We start from the raw sequence: 23266 nt of genomic DNA on the forward strand, positions 1-23266 counted from the left end.
TATCTGAAAGTGGCATGAATTAGCTGTAAAAGTATATTGCAAACTCTAAGGCAAACACTAAAAAAAATTTAAAAATGAAACTAACTGATATGCCAAGGAAGTAAAGAAAATAGAATTATATAAAATGTTTGATTAAAACCACAAAAGGCAGAAAGAGTGAAGACAAAAAGAGGAACAAAGAACAGGATAATGAAATACAAAACAATAAAAAATATGGCAGCTACTGCTCCAACTTATATCAGTAATCACTTTGAACAATAATCACATTGTCAATGGTCTAAATGCATCCATTAAAAGACAGACTGTCAGAGTGGATCAAAACACAAGATCTAATTATATGTTGTCTATAAGAAACCTACTTTACATATAAAGACACTATAGATTAAAAGTAAATGGTTAGAAAAAATTTTTTAAATAAAAGTAAATGGTTAGAGAAAATATATCATGCTAACACTTATGAAAAGGAGTAAACAAATTAATTTCAAACAGAACAGACTTTAAAGCAAGGGAAGTTACTAGGAATAAAGAGGGGCATTACAAAATGATAAACAGGTCAATTCTCCAAGAAGACATCCTTAACATGTATGTACCTAGCAACAGAGTATCAAACTACATGAGGCAAAAACTGATAGAATTGTAAGGAGAAATAGATGAATCCACTGTTATAGCTAGAAAGTTCAAAACCGTCAAATATGGATAGATCTAGCAGGCAGAAAATCAGTAAGGACATCGTTTAACTAACAGCACCATCAATCAACTGGACATAATGTACATCTATGGACGACTACATCCAACAACTCATTACACTTTCTTAAGCTCACATTGCACATTCACCAAGATGGACCATGTTATGGACTATAAAACACACCTTAACGAATCTAAAAGAACAGAATTTATACAGTGTCTGCTCTCAGATCACAATGGAAGTAAACTAGAAATCAACAACAGAAAAAGTAACTGGAAAACCCCAAAATACGTGGAGATTAAACAACATCCTTCTAAATAACACACAGGTCAAAGTAGAAATCTCATGAGAAATTAAAAAAATATTCTGGCCTAAACGAAAATGAAAACACAACTTATCAAAATTTGTGGGATGCAGTGAAAGCAGTGCTTAAATTTATAGCATTGAATGCATGTATTAAAAAAGAAACAAAGTTCTAAAATCAAATAATCTAAGTTTCCACCTTAGGAAGCTAGGAAAAAACCTAGCAACTTAAATCCAAAGTAAGCAGAAGAAAAGAAATAAGAATTAGAGCAGAAATCAATGAAATTGAAAAAAAGAAATCAATAAAGAAAAAAAATCAATGAAATTAAAAGCTTATTCTTTGAAAAGATAAAGTTGATAAGCCTCTAGCCAGTCTAATTAAAAAAAAAAAAAAAAAAAGGGCCAGGTGCAGTGGCTCACGCCTATAAACCTAACACTCTGGGAGGCCGAGGCGGGAGGATCGCTTGAGCTCAGGAGTTTGAGACCAGCCTAAACATGAGTGAGACCCCATCTCTACTAAAAATAGAAAAATTAGCTGGGCGTCGTGGCACACACCTATAATCTCAGCTACTCAGGAAGCTGAGGCAAGAGGATCACTTGAGCCCAGGAGTTGGAAGTTGCATTGAGCTATTTATGATGCCACTGCACTCTACCTGGGGTGACAGAGTGAGATTCTGTCTCAATTAAAAAAAAAAAAGAAAAAGGACAGAAATTACTAATATCAAAAATGAAAGGGAAAATATCACTCCAGATCCTATGGAGAGTAAAAAGATAATAAATGAATAGTATGAACAACTCTAGGCATGTAAATTTAATAAACTAGATGAAATGGACCAATTCTATCAAAGACACAATCTGCCAAAACTCACACAAGAAAATTATACAATCTGAATAGGCCTATATCTATTAAAGAAACTGAATAATTAATAACCCTCCAAAACAAAAAGGATCAGGCCCATATTGGTTCACTGGTGATTTCTACCAAACATTTCAGGAAGAAATTATTCCAATTCTCAATAATCTCTTTCAGAGGATAGATGCAGAAGCAATATAACTCATTATATGAGGCCAGCATTACCCTAATACCAAAATGAGACAAAGACATTATGAGAAAAGAAAGCTACAGACCAATATATCTCATCAACATAGATGCAAAAATCCTTGACAAAATATTAGCAAATTGCAAATCAAATCCATAGTGTATAAAAAGAATTAAACACCACGACCAAGTAGGATCTATCACAGAATGGAAGGTCTGTTGAACATTTAAAAATCAATTAATGTAATCCATCACATCAACAAGCTAAAAAAGAAAAACCACATGATAATATCAACAGATATGGAAAAAACATTTGTAAAGTCCAAAACCCACTATGATAAAAACTCTCAGTAAAGCAGGAATAAAGAGGAACTTCTTCAACTTGATAAAGAATGTAAGAAACTTACAGCTAACATCATACTCGTCATACTTAGTGGTAAGAAACTTGAAGCTTTTCTAAGATCAGGACCAAAGCAAGCATGCCCCCTCTCACCACTCCTTTTCAACATCGTTCCAGAAATCCTAGCTAATACAATAAGATAAGAAAAGGGGGGAAAAAGTATACAGATTGAGGGGAAAAAAAGCTATCTTTATTTGCAGATGATATGATCATCTATGTAGAAAATTGGAAAGAATTGATTAAAAAAAAAAAAACCTCCTGGAATCAATAAATGATTATGGCACAGTTGTAGGATACAAGGTTAACATACAAAAGTCAATCACTTTCCTATGTATCAGCAATGAACAAGTGGAATTTGAAATTAAAAAGACAATACCACTTGCATTAGCACCCCAAAAATGAAATAAAAGGCCGGGCGCGGTGGCTCACGCCTGTAATCCTAGCTCTCTGGGAGGCCGAGGCGGGCGGATTGTTTGAGCTCAGGAGTTCGAGACCAGCCTGAGCAAGAGCGAGACCCCGTCTCTACTAAAAAATAGAAAGAAATTAATCGGACAACTAAAAATATATAGAAATATATAGAAAAAATTAGCCGGGCATGGTGGCACATGCCTGTAGTCTCAGCTACTCGGGAGGCTGAGGCAGGAGGATCGCTTGAGCCCAGGAGTCTGAGGTTGCTGTGAGCTAGGCTGATGCCACGGCACTCACTCTAAAGCAATAGACTGAGACTTTGTCTCAAAAAATATATATATATATTATAATAATAATGATAAAAAAAAACAAAATGAAATAAAAAATTAAATATTTAAGTATAAATCTGACAAAATTTGTACAAGATCTATATGAGGAAAACTACAAAACTGTGATAAAAGAAATCAAAGAACTAAATAATTGGAGAGAGATTCAATGTTCATGGATAGGAAGACTCAACATTGTCAAGATGTCAGTTCTTCCCAAAAATGCAGAAATAAACTGAACAAAAGAAATTCAAGATTTCTTAAAACTATAAAACATTGTCAAAAGAGATTTTTAAAAGGCCTAAATAAATGGAAAGACAACCCACATTCGTGGATCATAAGACTTATTAATGTTAAGATGATAATATTCCCCAAACTGATCTACACATTCAACTTAATCCCTGTCAAAATTCTACCTGCCTCCATTGAAGAAACTGATAAGCCAATCCTAAAAGTCATATGGAAAGTCAAGGGATACAGAATAACCAAAACAATCTTGATAAAGAACAACAAAGTTGGAAGACTCACACTTCCTGATTTCAAAGCTACAGTAATCAAGATTGTGTGGTACTGCCATAAGAACAAACAGCCAGCACAATGGAATAGAACTGAAAGTCTGGAAACAAACCCTCATACTTATAGTACACTGATTTTTGACAAAGTGCCAAGACAATTCAGTGGGGAAAAGAATAGTCTTTTTCAACAAATAGTGCTGAGACAACTTGATATCCACACGCAAAAGAATGAAGTTGGAGTTCTACCTCACATTATATGCAAAAATTAAATTAACTCAAAATGGGTCTTAGGCCTAAATGTAAGAGATAAGAACTATAAGACTCTTAGAAGAAAATTTAAGAGTAAATCTTCATGATCTGGGTTTAGGCAAAGTATTCCTAGATACGGCACCAAGAACAAATGACAAAAGAAAAAAATAGATAAAATTGACTTCAACAAAATTAGGACTCTTTGTGCTTCAACTAAACACCATCAAGAAAGTACAAAAAGAACTCCCACAGAATTGGAAAAAAATATTTGCAATATCATATCTTTATATAGTAGAATATACAAAGAACTCTTACAACTCAGTAATAAAAATAACTCAATTTAAAAATTAGTGAAGTATCTGAATAGATATTTCTCCAGACAAGATATGCAAATGGCCAATGAAGAACGTGAAAGGATTCTCAACATCTAATTAGGGAAATGCAAATCCAAACCATAGTGAGATACCACTCCATACTCACTAGGAAGGATACAATGAAAACAGGGATAATATCAAGAGTGGACAGGATGTGAAGAAGTAGGAATGTAAAATGGTATGGCCATTTTGGAAGACAGTCTGGTAGTTTCTGAATAGATTAAATACAAATTATCATATGACCCAGCAGTTCCACTCCTAGGTAGTACTAAGAGAAATGAAAATATATGCCCACACAAAAACTTGTATACAAACATTCATTCACAGCAGCATTATTTACAATAGCCAAAATGTGGAAACAACCCAAATGCCCATCAACTGACAATGAATAAATAAAAATGTGGTCTACCCATACAATGGAATATTATTCAGCCATTAAAAAGGAATAAGGTACTGATACAGGTTACAACATGGATAAACCCTGAGCATTATAATAAGTAAAAGAAGCCAGACAATAAAAGCACATACTGTGTAATTACATCAACAGGAAATGTCCAGATAAGGCAAATCTAGAGACAGAAAGTAGATTAGAAGTTGTCTAGGGTTATGAGGATTGGAGGTAAATGCCAAGCTGGCTAGTGGGTACAAGGTTTCTTTTAGAGCAATAAAAATGTTCTAAGCTTTTGTGGTTGCGCAACTTGATATACCCAAAACCACTGAATTGTAAACTTTACATGGGTGAATCCTAAGTGAAATACATCTTAGTAAGACTACTACGTATAAAAACAAACACAGATCTCCCAGGAGGCCTGGAGCGGCAGTTTCACGGCCTGTGCTGTGAACAGAAGGCGGGCTCACAGTAAAGACGTGCAGTCTGACAGACTAGGCTCTGGATGGGCTCCGCCGCTGACCAGGCGGTGTGACACCAGCCACGGAACGCGACCATCTCCATGAGCCTCAGTGTCTTCAAAAGAGGCAAATGGCAGCAAAGCTCTCCCAGGTTGGCTATGAGCTTTTTTCTTTTTGCCCCCACATCAATAAGCTGGTCTAGGCCGTGAGCTTTAAATGAAATAATTTCTGTAAAGGCCTGAGATTGGGAACAGGGACTGGAGGCCAGCATGCAAGGTGAGGACCAGGTCTGCTCTGTTCTACCTCAGGGAACCAAACCCACAAGGGACAGCAGAGATTAGAGCAAATCAGACAGCGGATAAAAGGAACAAAATGCCTAAAGAGAAGATAAGAATACCTCCCAGAAATCCTCGGCAGAAGATCCCCAAAGTTACCTGCTGACCTGGGTCTCTTTTTTCACTCAGGTCTCGGGAAGCTACAGCTTCATTTCCCTTTTTGGTGACCTCTTCTATTCGCTCCTCACATTGCTCCTTCACTTCCTTCATCTGATTGATGCACTGGCTCCTTTGGTGAAAGAAATCAAAAGAAAGGACAAATATCTCTGGATGTGTCCCTGCTGGACTGTGAAGTCCACTTCAGTAAGAGACATAGGCCATTTTTTCCTGCATCAGGCACTTTATCTGAAGAGGGCACTTAAGATAGGGCAACATGTGTGTTTCCAACCATCAAATGACCAAAAAATTATAGTTAACTGAAACTCACTAAAAATTGTTCACATTGTTCTAAAACAGGTGAACTTTATTGATTAGGAAAACAACAATTTTTCAGCCAAGCATGGTGGCATGCATCTGTAGTCCCAGCTACTCAGGAGGCTGAGGCAGCAGGATTGCTTGAGCCCAGGAATCTAAGACCGGCCTGGACAATAGCAAGACTCTAGTCTCTTAAAAACAAATAAACAACAGCAATAAAATTTTTTAACATACAATCTATAGAGTAAAAACAACAACAAAAATATATATAGAAATATTGGTCTTTGTCCCTGGCTACTGGCACAGAGCTCCTAAAACCCTTGGAATTTCCTGACAGGAGTGTCTTGATATTCACAACAAGGCCCTCTGGACCAGGGAGAGCTTATGTTAATGAGGTGACTCATGGGTGTGGGGCAGGGAGGGGTGTAAGGTAGTTTCGGGATGGGGAGTGACAATCAGAAGAACCAACCACATGACTGGAGGGTTTGAACTCTCAGCTCCGCCCGCTCTGGGGAGGGGAGAGGGACAGGAGATTGAGTTCAAGCGCATAGCCAGTGATTTAATCAGCCGTGCCTATATAATGAGACCCAGGTAAAAGCTCTGGATCATGAGGCTCAGTGAGCTTCCTGGCTGGTGAACATAAGGATACAGTGAAAAGCTGGAAACCTGACTCCACGGGACAGAAGCTCCTGCCACCCACCCCCCACCCCATTTACCTTATGAGTCTCTAATTTGGCTGTTCTGTCACAGTAAGTATAGCTCATCTGAATTCTGTGAGTCATTCTGGCAAAGTATCACACCTGAGGGGGTGGCAGGTAGCTCTAAATTTGTAGCCAGCAGGGCAGAAGTGACGGTGGCTGGAGGACACCTAGGACTTGTGGCTGGCATCTGAGCTGAGGGCAGTCTTCGGGGTTAGAGCTTCCCAATCTGCGGGGTCTGTACTAATTCTGAGTAGTGTCAAAATTGAACTGAACTGGAGGATACCCAGTTGTCAAAGAATTGCTGTTGGAACATACTTTAAGGCATCACTTCTGCTCTCTGCCTGGAATTTATTTTAAGAGTATTTCAACAAGTATCAGAGCTATAAAGTAATTGAAAGAATCACCTGCTTATTTTGCAAATAAGGAAGCTAAGGGATGACTTCATTGTCTGCCGTGGACAAGGGTCACAGAGAGAGAAACTGCTGAGGCTAAAACTAGAAGCCAGACTCAAGGTTTCCTGCCTGTGCAGGGCTCTCTGCCATACAGCCGGCCTTTTCTGCGTTGCAGGCATTTGGGAGCCACGTGTAAGTACTACGCTAAATCTCTGACTCCTGGAATATACCCTTCAGTTCAAAGCACCACTGGGCCACAGTGTACCGCACACAAAAAGGCTATCAGGTACTTTAGAAATAATGAAATGCATAGTTCCTGACCCTAGACAGCTGAGAGATAAAGTGAAAAATTCACTTAAATAAAATTCTCACAAACATACAAGCCACAGGTGGTAGACTAGTACAAAGGAGCTTAAACACAGCCAAGAAAGAGAGACATATGAACACTGGAGAACTAAATGAGCAGGTCATTTGCTATCCCTGAACCGTTAAACCTACAAAAGGGAAGTGCTAGTTTCACCCGCTCCCAGCCCTGCCAAAATCCAGTACAAAGACCCTCTATCTCTGAGCCTTGCAGATGAAAGTTCAGCTTTCCACATTCCAGCTCAACAACAATAAGCAGAACAATCTCATACAGAGCTCAATTCTGAGACACAGGTCACACAGACTGTGACAGGTCTTATTCTCTGAAGGCCTCAGGCTGGCCTTTTCTTGCATGTATATGGTAAATGTTTCAGCATTAACAGGAGCTAAACTGGAGAGACATTCAGGACTTGGCCACTAGTAATTATTCCGACTGATGTAACTGATGGCTGGAGTACCATTAACAGAATGTGCCCAATACAGGAGTCTATCAAGGTGCTGATCCCATCATCCAGGACACTGACTGTAGGAGTATTACAAGCACACTCCCATATCAGCATTTGCAAACTCCGTTTCCTCATAGCATGGAGATGAGATGGCTAGCAGTTCATCTCATGTGCTGACTCTAAGTGCTTTGGGGAGAGAACACAAGACTACGTCTGAATCTAGTGCAGTGACTACTTAGTGATAGTTGCCACAGGTGTAGGAGTAAGAAATGGGATGTGTGCCGATTCTGAGGAAAGAACATTAACTTGTGCATGAGGAAACCTTGCCCTTCCACCTCAGCCCTGCCTTCTATAAAAGGATTAGACCAGACAGAATGTTTTAATGGAGGGTGTGAGGGTATGTTTCAAGGGACCTATGAAGTCCCACAAATTGAATGCACAACTTTATGCATTTATCCATTTAAAAATTTGCTAACAAAGTGTCCATAGCTTTTATCAGATTCTCAAAAAGAGTTTATAATGCAAAGAAAGTTAAGAGCAACTAGCTCTTTCTAGCTTTCAACACACCACCAGGAAGCATCTGTAACTAGTACAGGGTCTTGGGCACAACTAGTGAAACAGAAGAGTCAGCCGGAAAGAGCTTTCTCACTAGGCATGCTCTGTTGTGAGAGAAAGGAGTGCATCCTGCATGCATACCCAGCCAGGTCAGAGCTGATCACTCACCGCCCTGGATCTGGCTCTCCGACATGGAGAGCAGAGCTTCCTTCCCCCTCACTGGGCCCTGGCTGATTTCCAGCTAGGTCAAAATCTTCTGGATCGATGTTAATCGAGTGAGGTTATTAATGGCTTTTTGCATTTTAAGCAATGGAAGAGACCTACTCTTATTAAGGGATCTTTTCAGAATCAATAATTAAATAAGGCTGGGGTACTTCATTTTTGTCTAAATGCAATTCCTTGATTATCAGCCTAACTCAGGGTTTCTCAACCTTGGTGCTACAGATGTCTTGGGCCAGATAGAACTTCACTGTGAAGAGCTGTCCTGGGTACTGCAGGATGTTTAGCTGCATCCCTGGCCTCTCCCCACCAGATGCCAGTAGCACACTCTCACCAAGCTGTGAGAAACAAAAATGTCTCTGAACATTGCCAAAGGTCTCCTGGTGGCAAGATTGATCCCCCTGAGAAAAACCGGCTTTACAGATACTTAAAGTCCTTTCAGAAAGCAATTTGGCAATTTACACCTAGTGACAAGCTAATAAATCTACAGTTGAGTCTCTTAGAAGGAAATAATCCAAAATAATTTTTAGAAGATAAAACATTTTGGAGCTATATGGATTTTTATATGTAATGAAAGTAATAAAAAAATTTTAATTAAAAATAAAAGAGGCTATAGTTCATCTATTGTCATTATTTAGGGGACAAATTATGACAGTGAATATTTTTTCCCTTAAAATCCCTTTTATCATTGCATGTCTGTTTTATTTTGAAAAATAAATTTTTTGTGATAAAAAATACATAAATCAAGTGAAAAAATAATTTTAAAAATTTTATGGTGACTGCAATTATGTTAAAAATTCATATATGGCCAGGCATGGTGGCTCACACCTATAATCCCAGCACTTTGGGAAGCCAAGGCAGGCGGCTTGCTTGAGGTCAGGAGTTCAAGACCAGCCTGGGCAATGTAGCAAGACCCCATCTCTATAAAAAAATTTAAAAATTAGCCAGGTGTGGTGGTGTGCACCTGTAGTCCCAACTACTTGGGAGGCTGAGGCAGGACGATCATTTGAGCCTAGGAGTTTGAAGCTACAGTGAGCTATGATGATACCACCGTACTGGGCAACAGAGCAAGACCCTGTCTATTAAAAAAATTTCATATAAACTTGGGCACGGACTGAAGAGAGGTCAGACGAGGGGAAAAACAGTCACATGAGGGTTGGGTCATGGGTGGGGGCAGTTCTCTCTGATCCCAAACTTCCCGTGCTTTAATTATATTGTTACATTGTTTTCATGAGAAAAAAGGGGGGAAATAAACAGACTACGTTATTCTCTACCTTGTAAATTGTTTTTTACTATCTTCCCATGGGTTTAGGCCACTTTTAAAAAGTTTATTGCTTTGCTTTAATTATAAAAGGACTCCATTCTCACTGCAGAAATTTGGAAAAACACTGAAAAGTCTCAAGAAAACAAAACGCCCACAATGCCATCACCCAGCAATAAATCGTATTCATATTTTGCCAAAACGTCTTTTAGTCATGGGTTTGATTTAGCTCACATCCGAGCACTTTGGGAACACATTTTTAAAGGCTTTAGGCTCTTGATTTAACCAGTACACCTGTGCTTTATAGAGTTTTAAGTTATGCTATGTTTTAAAGTATGCTCAGTAATTCATTTCCTGCTGAGAACTGCCGTGTGTGTGTGTGTGTGTGTGTGTGTGTGTGTGTTGTGTACCTTTCTTATTTATTTTGTATTATGAGCCTGCTGGCTAACTCTTACTCATGGCTTTCTGAAGCATTGCTGACACAAAAGAAAATGCAGCATTTCTAAAGGACATGAACCTTAGACTGTTCCTTTCTCACAGAGGCCTGTGTGGACCAGAAGGTGTACGCTCTATCACAGGAAGAGCTAGTGAAGGTTACTTCTCTGCCTGCTGCCCTTGCCTTACAACTCATGAGCCTCGCGAGAGGCATGCACTTGGCTCTGAGACGCACTTACAGGTCGTAGGAGAACTTCCTCTCCAGGTTGGTCTGGTTCTTCTGAAACTGGAGGACATCCTGCTGCAGCCTGCCGTAATTCCGCTGCAGAGTCTTTAACTGGTCTAAGCCAAGAGGAGGACAAGTAAATACGACAAGGCAGACGTACGCGTGGGAACAAAGGGCAGGGACACAAAGGGACTAAGGAGGGGACAGAGAAAAGGCCAAGAACACAGCCCTTCCCTAGTAATCACTACACCCCAGCCTTGGAAGACCAGCAATCCTAAAGGAATCTGCATCTCGATTTTTTTCCAAATATCTCTTTTAAATCTCCTTTTTGGCCTTCAACCCTTTAACTGCATTAGGAGCTTCTATTTCCCTATTTCTGTCTTAGGTATTGTAAGCCCTGAGCTGTCCCAAACAGTCACACACACCACTGTGTCCCTCAGCCCCAGCAGACTTACCCTTCTGTCTGAAAAACACTGATTCCGACATCTGGGCCGATAAGCAGCCACTCCTGCAGAACCCCTGCCCTTGGCCAGGCTCCTGCCAGCATGCTCCTGTTGTTTATTCACAGCCACGCTATTCTCCAAGGCCCTGTGCTCGTTTAATCACCCAACCCTCTTATCGGGGACGCAGCAGCTTTGTTTGGGGAAATGCATCAGCCCGTCCACACTGTGCTAACAACTCGGCTCGCGGAAGCTCTGTTGGAAGGAGCAGCAGCTGCCAAAGGGCCGAGCTGTGGCGGGAGGAAGAGCAGCTACAGAGGTGACGCCAGAGCTGGCAGACAGCAGCAGCTAGGGCTGGGGCACAGCCGGTGGCAGACGGGCCGGGACAGAGGTCAGCATGCCCTGAGGTCTGTCCTCACCACACTAGACCTACGAGACTCCACGTGGGGGGGTGGGGATAAAATTAAATAAAACTGAAGGATTTTATGAACTATTGATACATACAACAACATGGACCGATCTCAAAAGCATCTGTATGGCATGTTCTAGAAGACAAAGCTGTAGCGAGAGAGAACCGCTCCATGGGTGCCTGAGGCCCAAGCGGGGAGGAGGACTGACTACGGAGGGCTGGGAAGTGGGGTACCCTGGGGTGATGAGTGTATGTGGTGTGAGGCTGAGTACCGGTCAGACTCACATGACTGTACACTACAAAGGGTAACACTATAGTATATAAATTAGACTTCAATAAAGCTAACTTTAAAAGATTTCACAATCCAACTAAGTATGAGACAATGGAATATCACTCAACAAAAAAAAGAAATGAACTACTGATATCCATAACAACATGAATAAATATCAAAATAATTGTGCTAGACTGGACATGGTGGCTCGTGGCCATGTAATCCCAACACTTCGGCAAGCTGAGGTGAGAGGATCACATGAGGCCAGGAGTTTAAGACCAGCCTGGGCAACACAACAAGACCCCATCTCTACATAAAATGTTTTTAAAAATCAGCTGTGTGCGGTGTTGCACACCTATAGTCCCACCTACTCAGGAGCCTGAGGCAGGAAGATCGCTTGAGCCAAGGAGTTTGAGGTCGCAGCGAGCTGTGATGACGCCACTGCACTCTAGCGTGGGAGACAGAGTGAGATCCTGTCTCTAAAAAAAATGTTTTTTTAAATTATGCTGAGTAGGCCAGGCGCGGTGGCTCACACAAGTAATCCTATCACTCTAGGAGGCCAAGGCAGGAGGATCGCTTGAGCTCAGGAGTTCAAGACTACTCTAAGTAAGAGTGAGATCACATCTCTACCAAAAACAGAAAAATCAGTCAGATGTGGTGGCACGTGTCTGTAGTCTCAGCTACTTGGGAGGCTGAGGCAGGAGGATCACTTGAGCCCTGGAGTTGGAGGTTGCAGTGAGCTAAGATAATGTCACTGCACTCCAGCTGGGGGTACAGAATGAGACTCTGTCTAAAAAAAAAAGAAAAAAAATCATGCTGAGTGAAAGCAGCCAGACAAAAAAAGGTATGTACGATCTGACTGTATATTCAATTATTAAAAATGCAAACTAATCTGTAAGGACAGAAAGCAGATCAGAGGCTGTCTCGGGGTGAGGTGGGAGGAATACCAAGGGGCACAGGCAAGCTTTAAGGGATGATAGGTTCACTACACAGCGTGACTTTGGTGGTGGTTGTGTGACATGCATGCATATGTAAAAGTTCATCAAGCTGTACACTCCGTGTACAGTTTACTGTGTGTCAGATACATGATTAAAGCTGTGGAAACATGGAGTATGGGAAAGGCTGCAGGCCACATCCCCGCCTGGGGACTGACCGGTCTCAGCAGCAGATACAAGCACTGAAAAGCCCCCTGCAGTCAGGTAACCTCTTTGTTTCCCCAAAATAAATTCCCCAAAACAAATTTGACAAAGCAACCTCTTTTCACCTAAGACCAGTTAATATTCTTAGAACCTGATTTGGAACTAGAATTCTAAACTAGTGCTGTCTAACAGAACCGTAACACAAGCCACACGGGAAATTCTTAATTTCTTAGTAACCACATTCTTAAAACGTAAATAATATTTAACCCAACAGATACAAAATATTATGTCAACATATAATGACTGTAGAAATTATGAATTTTTTTTGTATGCAAAATCCTATTTATTTTTTTATTTCAGAATATTATGGGGGTACAAACATTTTGGTTACATATAATGCCTTTGCCTCGCCCAAGCCAGGGCTACGAGTGAGCCCTTCCCCCATACAGTGCGCTCCGTCCACTAGTTGTGAGTTTACCCCCCCCACCACCCCCTCCCGCCTGACCGGCACCCAGTGAGTATTACTACCATGTGAGCCCTTTAGTGTTGATCAGTTAGTACCAATTTGATGGCAAGTACATGTGGTGCCTGTTTTTCCATTCTCATGATACCTCACTCCAAAGATATTTTAAATTCTTTTTTCATATTGAGTCTTTGAAATGTGGGGTGTACTTGACAATTATAGCATGTTTCAATTCAGTTGTTAAATTTTCATTAGAAATTCTTGGTTGGAATTTAGATTTCATGAAATTTACAATTAAGAAGTAGACCGATATACACACATTATCCCAAACATATTTCAGTTTCCAAATAACTGAACTGAGTATCAGTTTTAAAGTACCGAAAATTTAACAAAAATAAAAAATTCAGTTCTTCTGTCCCACTGGCCACGTCAACTGCTCATCAGCCACCACGGCTCCTGTCCCACTTTATAGAGGTGGGAACTCAGGCGCTGGGGGTTTACGGGAACCTCCTAGCAGGACCAGCGCTCCTTTCGCCATGTTCTCAGGCCACGCTGCGCCCTGCTGAGCTGACCCTCCAGTCACACGGAAGGGGAGCCCCCATGTAGAGGCCATCGCCCATCTCCTGCCCCACAAAGCCCAGCTGCCAAACAGAGTCAGAGTAGCAAAGAAATGGAATTAAATGGGGCTGGACAGTTTTCCTAAGTATCATGAGGAAAATCTAAATTCAGGGTGACCCAATTAAAACAGGCCATATATATATATACCATATATATACACACATATATGGTGTGTATATAAAACAAATCACATATATATCATATATAATATTTAACCTTCATCAATGAGAGTCTGGATTCTTCTGTACATAAGAGTTTGCAATGTATTATTCAGCAATATTTTTAAAAGGGAAAGCCTTTTAAGGAGATCTAGTTAAGCAAAAAGGATAGACTGAAGATTGCTCAATTACGCATAACACTACCCATCCCCAGATTATAGGAGGAGAATGGCCGGTGGCCCCAGAGAAGGATGAGAGGACAGGCGGATTGCTGCTGGAAGGCCGGTGCCTGGCGTTGAGGCGGGCGTGCACTTACCCTGCAGGACTCTGATGAGCCTCTCCCCTGTGGTGATATTGTTCACCAGAACCGCCTGCAAGGAAGACAAACACAAAATAAACACCGGCAACCTAACAACGTGGCCTTAACGAGATAGATGTGTTGGAAATGAGGGAAAGGAACCGCCCCCTCCCCCAACCCGAAGCAGCTGTCAGGGGAGGGGCCGGGCAGTCACCATCGGGCTGGACTATCTGATGTCTGCAGCCGAAAAGGAACACACCTGCTTAGAGGTTTGCTTTCCAACCACCAGCCTGTACCCTGAGGAAGGAGAAAACGGATCCCGGCTCTGTTCCAGGCCAAGGACACCGCGGCTGCTCCATAAAAGGCTCCCCCAGGCCTGGCTTCTTTGCCCTCCCTGGAGGGTAGCACGTGCACAGGCACCTGCAGGGCTGGATCAGCAACCCCACAGCACACGTCCTCAGTCAGAAGCTGAACTCCAAATGCCAGACTGGCTAAGAACAAAGGAAAAGGAACGCACCAAGAGGCCTCTGCTAACGAGGCCAGTTGATGCATTTGAGCTTCTGGCTGTGCTTCTGTCCACAGTCTGCGCTTAGGGACGCGGGTTCACGCATAGTCAGTTATGCCAGGGGGAAAGTCAACAGCAGAGAGCGGAACCCAGCCAGGACTCAAAATAATAATAAAAAGAAGTGAAAAGTAAGAAGAGCAAGTGTCAGCGTGTAGCGAGTGGCCGGTGTGCGCTGGGGAATCGCTCTGCCGGGGGCTCTGCTAAGCACTTCCCGTCTGCTTGCTCGTTTACTCTTCCTCACAGGGGTATGAGGAGGAGTCTATCACCCCATCTTAGGGGACAGGACAGCGAGGCACAGACTGCTTAAGTTGCTCAAGGTCCCTTGTCTATTAATAGGAAAAGCCAAACCCCAGCTCCGAAAGGCACGCTCCCGAAAGCAAGTTCTTCGTGGCTACTTGCCAAATTGCCACAAATATGAGTAGGACACCAATTCAGGGGACTGCGCCCAATGCTAAAAACAAGCAAAAACCTAAAAAAGAGGGGAACAGAATATAAGACATTGAAGTACTTCACACAGGTTAAGTGTTTAGTGAACAAACACACACAGCACATGTGTGCTGGGCCACACTGTGAAATTTCTTACTGTCACCAAAGTTTGCAAATACTCCACTCCTTGACGTGCTGCCATGACATGGAGATACATTTCTGGCTAGTGGTAGATGATGAGAACCACACCATCTCCTCCTCCTCTGCCCCCTGCTCCCTCTGCGCCCTTTCTGTGCAGCCTTCAGTCTTTCTTATGCCTAAGCAGAGAGGGGGCTTAGCAGAAGCAACAGCTTTCCAGGATAAGGTGTCACGAACACAGGGATGCACGCCCAGAAACGACAACTAACCACACAAACCTGGTGTTTATTTGGGAGATCTGAGGATACAGAACATCTCCTGGGGCAACAGATAAGAGGTCACAGTGATAACATGTGTAAAATTCATCTCTCAGGGAGAGGTTATCCAGAGGGGTGTTTATAAATATTCTACAAGGACAGGGGTAGAGGTAGCAAACAGGAAGTCAAAGAGGGACCCACACGGTGGAATCAGATTTACACAGCTCCTAGCTCCTGCTACTCTCGGAAAAGCTTACAAACAACCAGTTGAAAAGACAAAGGATTACCATATGACCATGTAATCCCACTTTTGGGTATAAACCCAAAAGAATTCAAAGCAGGATCCCTAAGAGACATCTGCACCTCCGTGTTCCCTGCAGCATTATTCACGATAGCCAAGAAGGAAAAGCAACATAAGTGACCCCAGATGGAGAAACGGATAAGCAAAGTCTGGTATATACATACACTGGAATATTATGCAGCCTTCAAAAAGGAAATTCTGACACAGTACAACACGGATGGACCTCAAAGACATTATGCTAAGCGGAAAAATAAGCCAGTCACAAAAAAACAAATACTGTATGACTCCACTCATGTCAAGTACCTAAAGTAATCAAAATCACAGAAACAGAAAATAGAAAGATGGTTGCCCAGGGCTGCAGGAGGGGGAGAGGGAATTGGTGTTTAGTGGGTAGAGAGTCTCAGTGTTGCACGATGAAAAAGTTCTAGAGCTCTGTTCCTTAACAATGTGAATATACTTCACATCACTGAACTATACACTTAAATTTCTACTGTACCTAGATATCGAAACCACCTTCCCTCTCAACATTATAGCGCTAAAACAGAAAAAAACAAAAAGGAAAACTTAAATAATTATATGCTGATTATCTTCAAAGCTGATTTCTCCTAGGTGAATCATTTCTATAAAAATTATGGCAATTTGACTGGTTTCTTTTCCACCCATTCCCCTTAGCCTCTTCCCAAAAAATCCATATTAGAGTTTGCAGCTACCTGAGGGTCCAGAAATATTTGTCTCCATGTGACTTTATTCTTCCAAGGAAAATATGTTTTCCTTAATCTTCCCCCACCTATTTATTTATGCATGGAAAAACACAGCCTCCACGTAAAATGAAAAATGATCAGAAAATACCATCAAGATCTTTTACATACAGCTTTACATTTATAGAAAATATCTTGTTGAATCATTTTCAGGAAAACTATGAAAATGCTTCCCAGCTTCGTTTTAGGTTCAACATATTATAAGGAAGAAAAAACCCTACATTCAAATGAATTACATATTCTACTCTAAATTTTTCCATCAACAGATGGAAAAAACCCAGTTGTTTTCCCCATTTTGGTGCAGTGACTTTGGGGGGAGCTGCATTTCCTGATGCTTGTGAACTGTCCTCAGGGAACACTCACAGACGAGAAAGCAATAAGTGCCACCAGAATTGAACTGCAAACTAAACTCAAAGGTATCAGTGTGAATCACCCATGTACAAATTTATTATAACCACTCTATTATGGGAAAAAAGTACATTTGATCAAACTATTTCTGCATTAGTCCTCGGTAAGTACAGTGGTGAAAGAAGGAATTAGAAAAAAAATTTTAATTATAATAAAATAAATAAGATCAAAAATAAAAAATTAAGAAAAAAATGAAAATATTTCTGCCTTAGATTTCTAGAAAAGTATGCTCAACATTTCATAATAAATTTTCAAAGCAACAAATCTACAATAATTTAACACATTTTGAAAGCTCAATAAGATATAATGACTAATTCTTAAAATACTAATATTCGAAAAGCTCACTTGGAAGCAGAATGCTGATCACATCATAAGGAGCTGAAGTCAAGGCTGGTTTTATGAGAAAAGAAAGGAAAATGAGAAGATGCTGAGATAAACTTCTGGTTTCTGAAGCAATTCTGGGTAGTTCAAGGACTTTCAGAAGTATAGATTTTTACTGTGTGCTATTTCTTACTTGTAATTTCACTCCTAAAATTAAGCAGTTTTCTTATTGCAGTATATAGCTCCATCAACAATTATCAGTTTTGACAAAGGCCTTCTGAGGCCCATTAATGGGGAAAAGGGAAGGAAAAAGAAAGAGAAAGGTAACAGAAAGAGAGCAACAGAGACAAGATAGGGTGTGGAAAAGATTTTCTTGAAGAAAATGGTAAAGACTTGAGACGTGTGGATTCTGCTTTGGGGTCTGGGGCTAATTTGCTCCTGGACCTCAGACACATCACTTGACTTCTCTGGCCCTCTGTTTCCACAACTGCGACCCAGAGGTTGGCCTGCTGAGTTTCAACAGGGGCACAGGAGGGGCGTCTTAGGTGGGACTGTTCTGTTCTACTGTCCCCCACAGCAGCACATTCAGCATCCCTGCCCCCTCACCCCTTCTGAATGCCAGTAGCATGCTCCCTCCTCTCCACTGTGTCTCCAAGACAAAAAAGAGGAGCCCCACCTCACACTTTTGCGAATGACCCCAGGGTGCCAGCATGGAGGCTAGAGCACATCTGTTCTTCTCTACAAAGGATCCCCTGCTGCCCTGTCTACACAGAAGGAAGACAGGAGCCGGGAGTCCACACCATTGCCCTCCAGGCTCACCCCGTGGTGGGAGCCGGTCAGGGAGGGTCTCTCCACAGAAGGCCTGAGTGCCGGACGGAGAGACATGGCGGTGTAGATGACAACCGAAAATCCTGCACAGCTTTGGCGGCAGCACAGCGAAGCTACTACTGTCCGAGCCCACAGAGGTGGTATTCAGGGAGGGAAAACTTGGGCCTATGTTTTAAATTCAAAGCTAAGAACCTGCTCCTGGGGGTTAAACAAAACCCTGCAAGGAATATCTCCAGGACTCTAGAAAGCAGAAGAATTTACAACTTGGATTATTCAAGGTCCAGCAAATTGTAGGGGCAGAGAGAGAGAGACAGAGTGTGTGTGTGAGAGTGAGTGTGTGTGTGTGTCAACGTGAGTGTGAGAGTGAACGCAAGAGAACAAATCAACGTAAGAAATGTACTGAAAACATTATGCTGAGCGGACGAGCCAGACGCAGAAGGATAAATATTACATGATCCCGCTTACATGAGGTCCCTAGAGTAGTCGCATTCATAGACAGAAAGCAGCACTGTGGCTGCCCGGGCTGGGGAGGAAGAATGGGGAGTTAGTGTTTACTGGGTGCAGTTTCATTTTAGGAAGATGAAAAAGTTCTGGATATTGATGATGGTGATGGTGGTGCAAAAATGTGAATGTATTTAATGCCACTGAACTGTGCCCTTAAAAATGGTTAAAATGGTAGTTTTTAGGTCATATATATTTTACAATAAAAAAAGGATGAAGAAAAGGAACGGGGGTGTGGGTGAGTTAGGGAAGGAGCGGGTGAGTGTGAGAGCAGGAACAGGAGACGTGTTTAGGAGACAGAGTCAGACCTCAGAGTATACAGTCAGATCCCGTTCAGAAAGGAGCTGAGGCGGCTGTGGGGCAGAAACGCAGGTGGACCCACAGGGTGCGCAAGTCGGGGAACTTTCCTGGAAGGTCGTGGGCGGGATTAAGCACAACTGTACGAAGCTTTAAAAAACCCCAGAACATCACCTATCTAGGAAAACACCTAGGACACACAGCTCTACGCACACGAGACAGCTCCTGCCAAAACATCCCCGTGTTGTGTCATTACAGAGTAAACAACATGGCCCCACCCCGTCCAACTCACAGCCGCTGGCGTGAGAAAACACCACACGCAACTCGCTGGCAGGGCCCGGGATGGCCCCAGGACCCACCCTGGGATCACGCAGGTGCCCAGCACTGCAGAGCAAGGTCCACAAGGCGTGGTGTCCATCACAGGGACAGGCACCGGCCCAGGGGGAGGGAACCTTAGACCAAGACTGGTTTACATTCACCCCCAGCACCCCAGCACTGCAGGTGTTTAGGGGAGGGAGGAAAGAAAGTGGGGAGGATGGAGGGAAGGGAGGAGGGGAAGCAAACTGAAGAGACTGCCCTTGATTCTGAGAACCTGCCACAGCTGCCTCCCAGGGTCCAGCCCACCTATGTGCCTCCAACCCACACAGGACTTGGGTCAAAGAGAACTCCCGAGAGGATCCAAACACGACTGGCAATGGGAGTCCCAGCATGCGCGCTGATGCTTCCCGACTCTAAGGCAGGATGAGGGCCCTTCTTCTCAGTCCCCGACCCTGGATCTTTCTGAAGGTCACCTTGCTGTGGCTGCCAGGGGGGTCCGGTGGGCCTGGGGCAGCTCATGCTGGCCCCACCCTCAGCTCTGGCCGCTTAAGGCCATGGCTGCGGGAAGAGCCTCCCACTTACAGGAGCACACCACACACCAACGCTGAGCCTTGGCCAGGGGAGGGGACACTCAGAAATCTTCAGCTCTACTTTTAGAGGAAGAAAAACACTCCATGACAGCACACACAGCGCCAGCGATCCAAAACATTCCCTAGCTGTTCTGTAGGCAGCCAGGAAATGCCCCGCTGACTGGGGCCGGAGGCCTGGACTGCAGATTTCTGGCTCCACCACGAGGACAGTGAGGACCACGGAGGGGGCCTGGGCTGAGCCCCTCTGCCGGCTGCAGAGCGTCAGCTCCCAAATGGGAAGCCCAGCGACTCCTCTGCTCCACCTGCAGGAGGGGGCGGCACTTTTGCACATTCTTTCTGCGAAGATGTAAACAGTGTACACATTTGGGGACTAAAGAGAAATTAAAACTGAACTAAGCCTACAGGTTACAGGGCCACGGCCAACGCACCTAACAGATCCCACTGGCTGTTCTCGAACATGCGTGATCGCAGATCCCCACTCATCACCACTGAAGCAGAAATAAGGGAGACGACCGCTAGCTCATGTCATCTTTATGTGTTCCCCGCCAAACGCTCGTCTTGTGCCGGGTTAAGAAGTAAAGAAGGTGAACAGAGTCAGTTCCCACTCAGTCAAATGATTTTCTGGGTGAAAAGAGAATAGGACAAAAGCCAACCACAAGAGCAAAACCCCAGGCGCCCGTTACCGGCTATTAACAACGGGACACGGACATGCCCTTTCTAGTGAGCATGAAGCCAAGTCGGAAAGCGAGGACGTCTGCGGGGTCTGTCTCTGTTCCACGGGCAACAAGACAGCAAGGCACAGAAGAGACACGCCTTGTCTGGTCAGCCGCGAACCGCCGGGGGCCAGGTCACACCACTAGACGCTGCTTTCCACGTGGAACTCGGCCACGGTGCATTTTAACACCCACTCAGGTCGTGAATCCAGTGAGCTTCCCTGAGGGGCACGCCCGGCCCCTCCCTCGAGGTGGGAGATGAGGACCAAGAGGACAGGGGATGAAGCACCGGCGCTGGGCGCCCTCGCGGCACCGTCTGCAGTAAAGGACATCTACCCAGATGGCACCTGCTTTGCTGTTTCTCCTGCAAACGTTTATTTTAATGTGGGAGGTAAACTATGAAATACTTTAAGTTAATTATGAAGCTATCTTTGAAGGTCAAATCCACTTGGCAAACTGGAGAATTTACAATCCAGTAACACTGAAAGTCTTCTGAGACAAACTTTTTTTTTTCCAGGGAAAAGGATTTTCAATAGATTTTATCAACCTGCCTTCATTCTGCCTCAATTGAGACTCTCCCTCCCCCTCCCAGCCCTCCTGTCACGAGACCTGTCCACCCCTCCCCTGGCTGCCTCGCGAATCCGCTCACTTCGCAGAATTTGTCCTTCTTCTGCCCAGATGCAGTACAAGATCGCTTTTTGCTCCAAATATTTCAAGAGCCACCTGACTGCACCACCTCCTTGCCCCACTGGCTGGGGCCTGCCTTTAAACGCCTGGCCACCTGGTTGTGTTTGCCACCTCAGCTCACCCTAGGATGGCTCCGTGTCTTCAGCTCAAGTCCAAACTCCCCAGTGGCTTTGAAGCCCCTCAGGGAAGGGCCCCAGCGCTCCCCTCACTCTACACCTGAAGCCACACTCTGCCTGGCACAGCCACAGTGGCTCCCCGCCCACCTGTCCCTTCCAGGTTAGACATCATCAGACAGCTCCTCCCAGGGCACTCGGACGCCCTCAGCCACCTGCCTGCTGGGGGACACGGCAGATCGGCTCTTCTGTGTTGGCTCCACACGCCTTTTCATGTGCCTTCCCGGAGAGCAAAGTCTTGAAAGCTAAAATCCACCTTCCACACTCATTTTGATTCCAATCAGACGCACCGACCAGAGACTTGAATGCTGCACAGCTTGAGGGGGCGGAGGCACGGAACAGAGCAGGAGTGAGGTGCCCCGGAGCCACCCTGCCTCACCGCCCCTCCTTCCCTCAAGCCTACAGGCACCTACTGCCCTGTATTAAATCCTTCCTGCTTAAAGTAGCTGGGTGGTTTCTCACTGACCCCAACACGCCCACCTACTTGTCTTTCTCCAGCACTTAATGGGAAACGCGTGGACAGTGCACACGGCCTGCCCACCACTGGGCACAAGCCAGCGCCTGGCAGAACAAATACTGAGCAGATGGACAGAGCCGGCCACGGAAAATCAGTGGGAATAAAAACAGAAAACCTGCTCTAGAACCCTGGATTCCTCAATCACAGAGGTAAAAGGTGATCAGAATCAAAGACATTGCTTTTATCTGCACAAGTCCACTCTGGTTCCCCAAGGAAACCAACCCTCCAGGAGAAAATCATCATATTCTCAGGTGACAAGAAAAGCTGGCCAAGAGAAAAGACACTAACTAGGACCCTCTGAGAGCTGTGTTTGGCCATCTGAGGATGCAGTCCAGTGGAGCTGGTGGGAAGACCCCAAAGCCCAGGGCCGTCCCCATGCCACCCACTCTCAGGTCCTGGGGGCCTTTCCACAAGCTCTCAGTCTCTTCCTCTCTGTCTCTAGAAACAACAATGGAGCCAGGGGTGGTGGTGCACACCTGCTGTCCCTGCTACTCGCGAGGCCGAGGTGGGAGGTCCATCTGAGCCCAAGAGTTCGAGGCTACAGTGAGCTATGAGCTATGATTGTGCCACTGCACTCCATTCTGAGTGACAGAGACCCTGTCTCTAAAAATTATCTAAATAAATAAAAATTTAAAAAACAATTTTAGAAAAGGAAACAACTATCTCCTGAAGAAATTAAAGGAGAAATGTAATGTGTTCATGTATGCAAAAGCACTTGAAACTCTAAAGGACCAATGAGCAGCCTCCTTAATGTTAGTCATTTCCTTTTCAAGAGGCAGAGTCTTTCAGGAAAAGTCACTCATATCGACAAATGCTACTGCACTTGAGGGAAGCAGCCCAGTCCCAGGCCCGGATGACACACGAGAACCTGAGAGCCAAACACCTCGAGCTCTCCCGGCTCCACAAACCAGCTGTTAGCAAGAGGAAAGCACTCGAAAGGTACGGTATTTTCACGCCACACACCTCAGGCAGCGCCTGGCAGAGGCTCCTCGCACCCCACAGTCCTGAGCAAGAGGAACCCGGCAGCTCGCTGAAACCACCCGGCGCGAGTGTGGGTTGCACAGGGGAGCATGACAAACGGGAGGCTGAGGCAGGTCCTCCCTCCACCTCCTCCGCCACCTGTGTCTTTAAGCTTTTCTTCTGGACACAGTACAGTGAGCGTGTCACCAACTACTCT

At 44.0% G+C, this 23266-nt stretch overlaps 1 protein-coding gene across 1 annotated transcript in view; it reads right to left on the minus strand.

The window, feature by feature from the left end:
• Window positions 1–23266, minus strand: part of GOLM1 (golgi membrane protein 1) — a 56379-nt gene that overhangs the window by 11079 nt on the left and 22034 nt on the right. The window contains exons 4-6 of the mRNA XM_012640059.1: window positions 14310–14364; window positions 10509–10611; window positions 5583–5712 (exon numbers count right to left, since the gene is read on the minus strand). Of these exons, the coding sequence (XP_012495513.1) occupies window positions 5583–5712; window positions 10509–10611; window positions 14310–14364 (288 nt within the window). The remainder of the gene's footprint in view (window positions 1–5582; window positions 5713–10508; window positions 10612–14309; window positions 14365–23266) is intronic.

Source organism: Propithecus coquereli, unplaced genomic scaffold (genome assembly GCF_000956105.1).
Source record: "Propithecus coquereli isolate 6110/MARCELLA unplaced genomic scaffold, Pcoq_1.0 Scaffold147, whole genome shotgun sequence".
Classification (NCBI taxonomy): domain Eukaryota; kingdom Metazoa; phylum Chordata; class Mammalia; order Primates; family Indriidae; genus Propithecus; species Propithecus coquereli.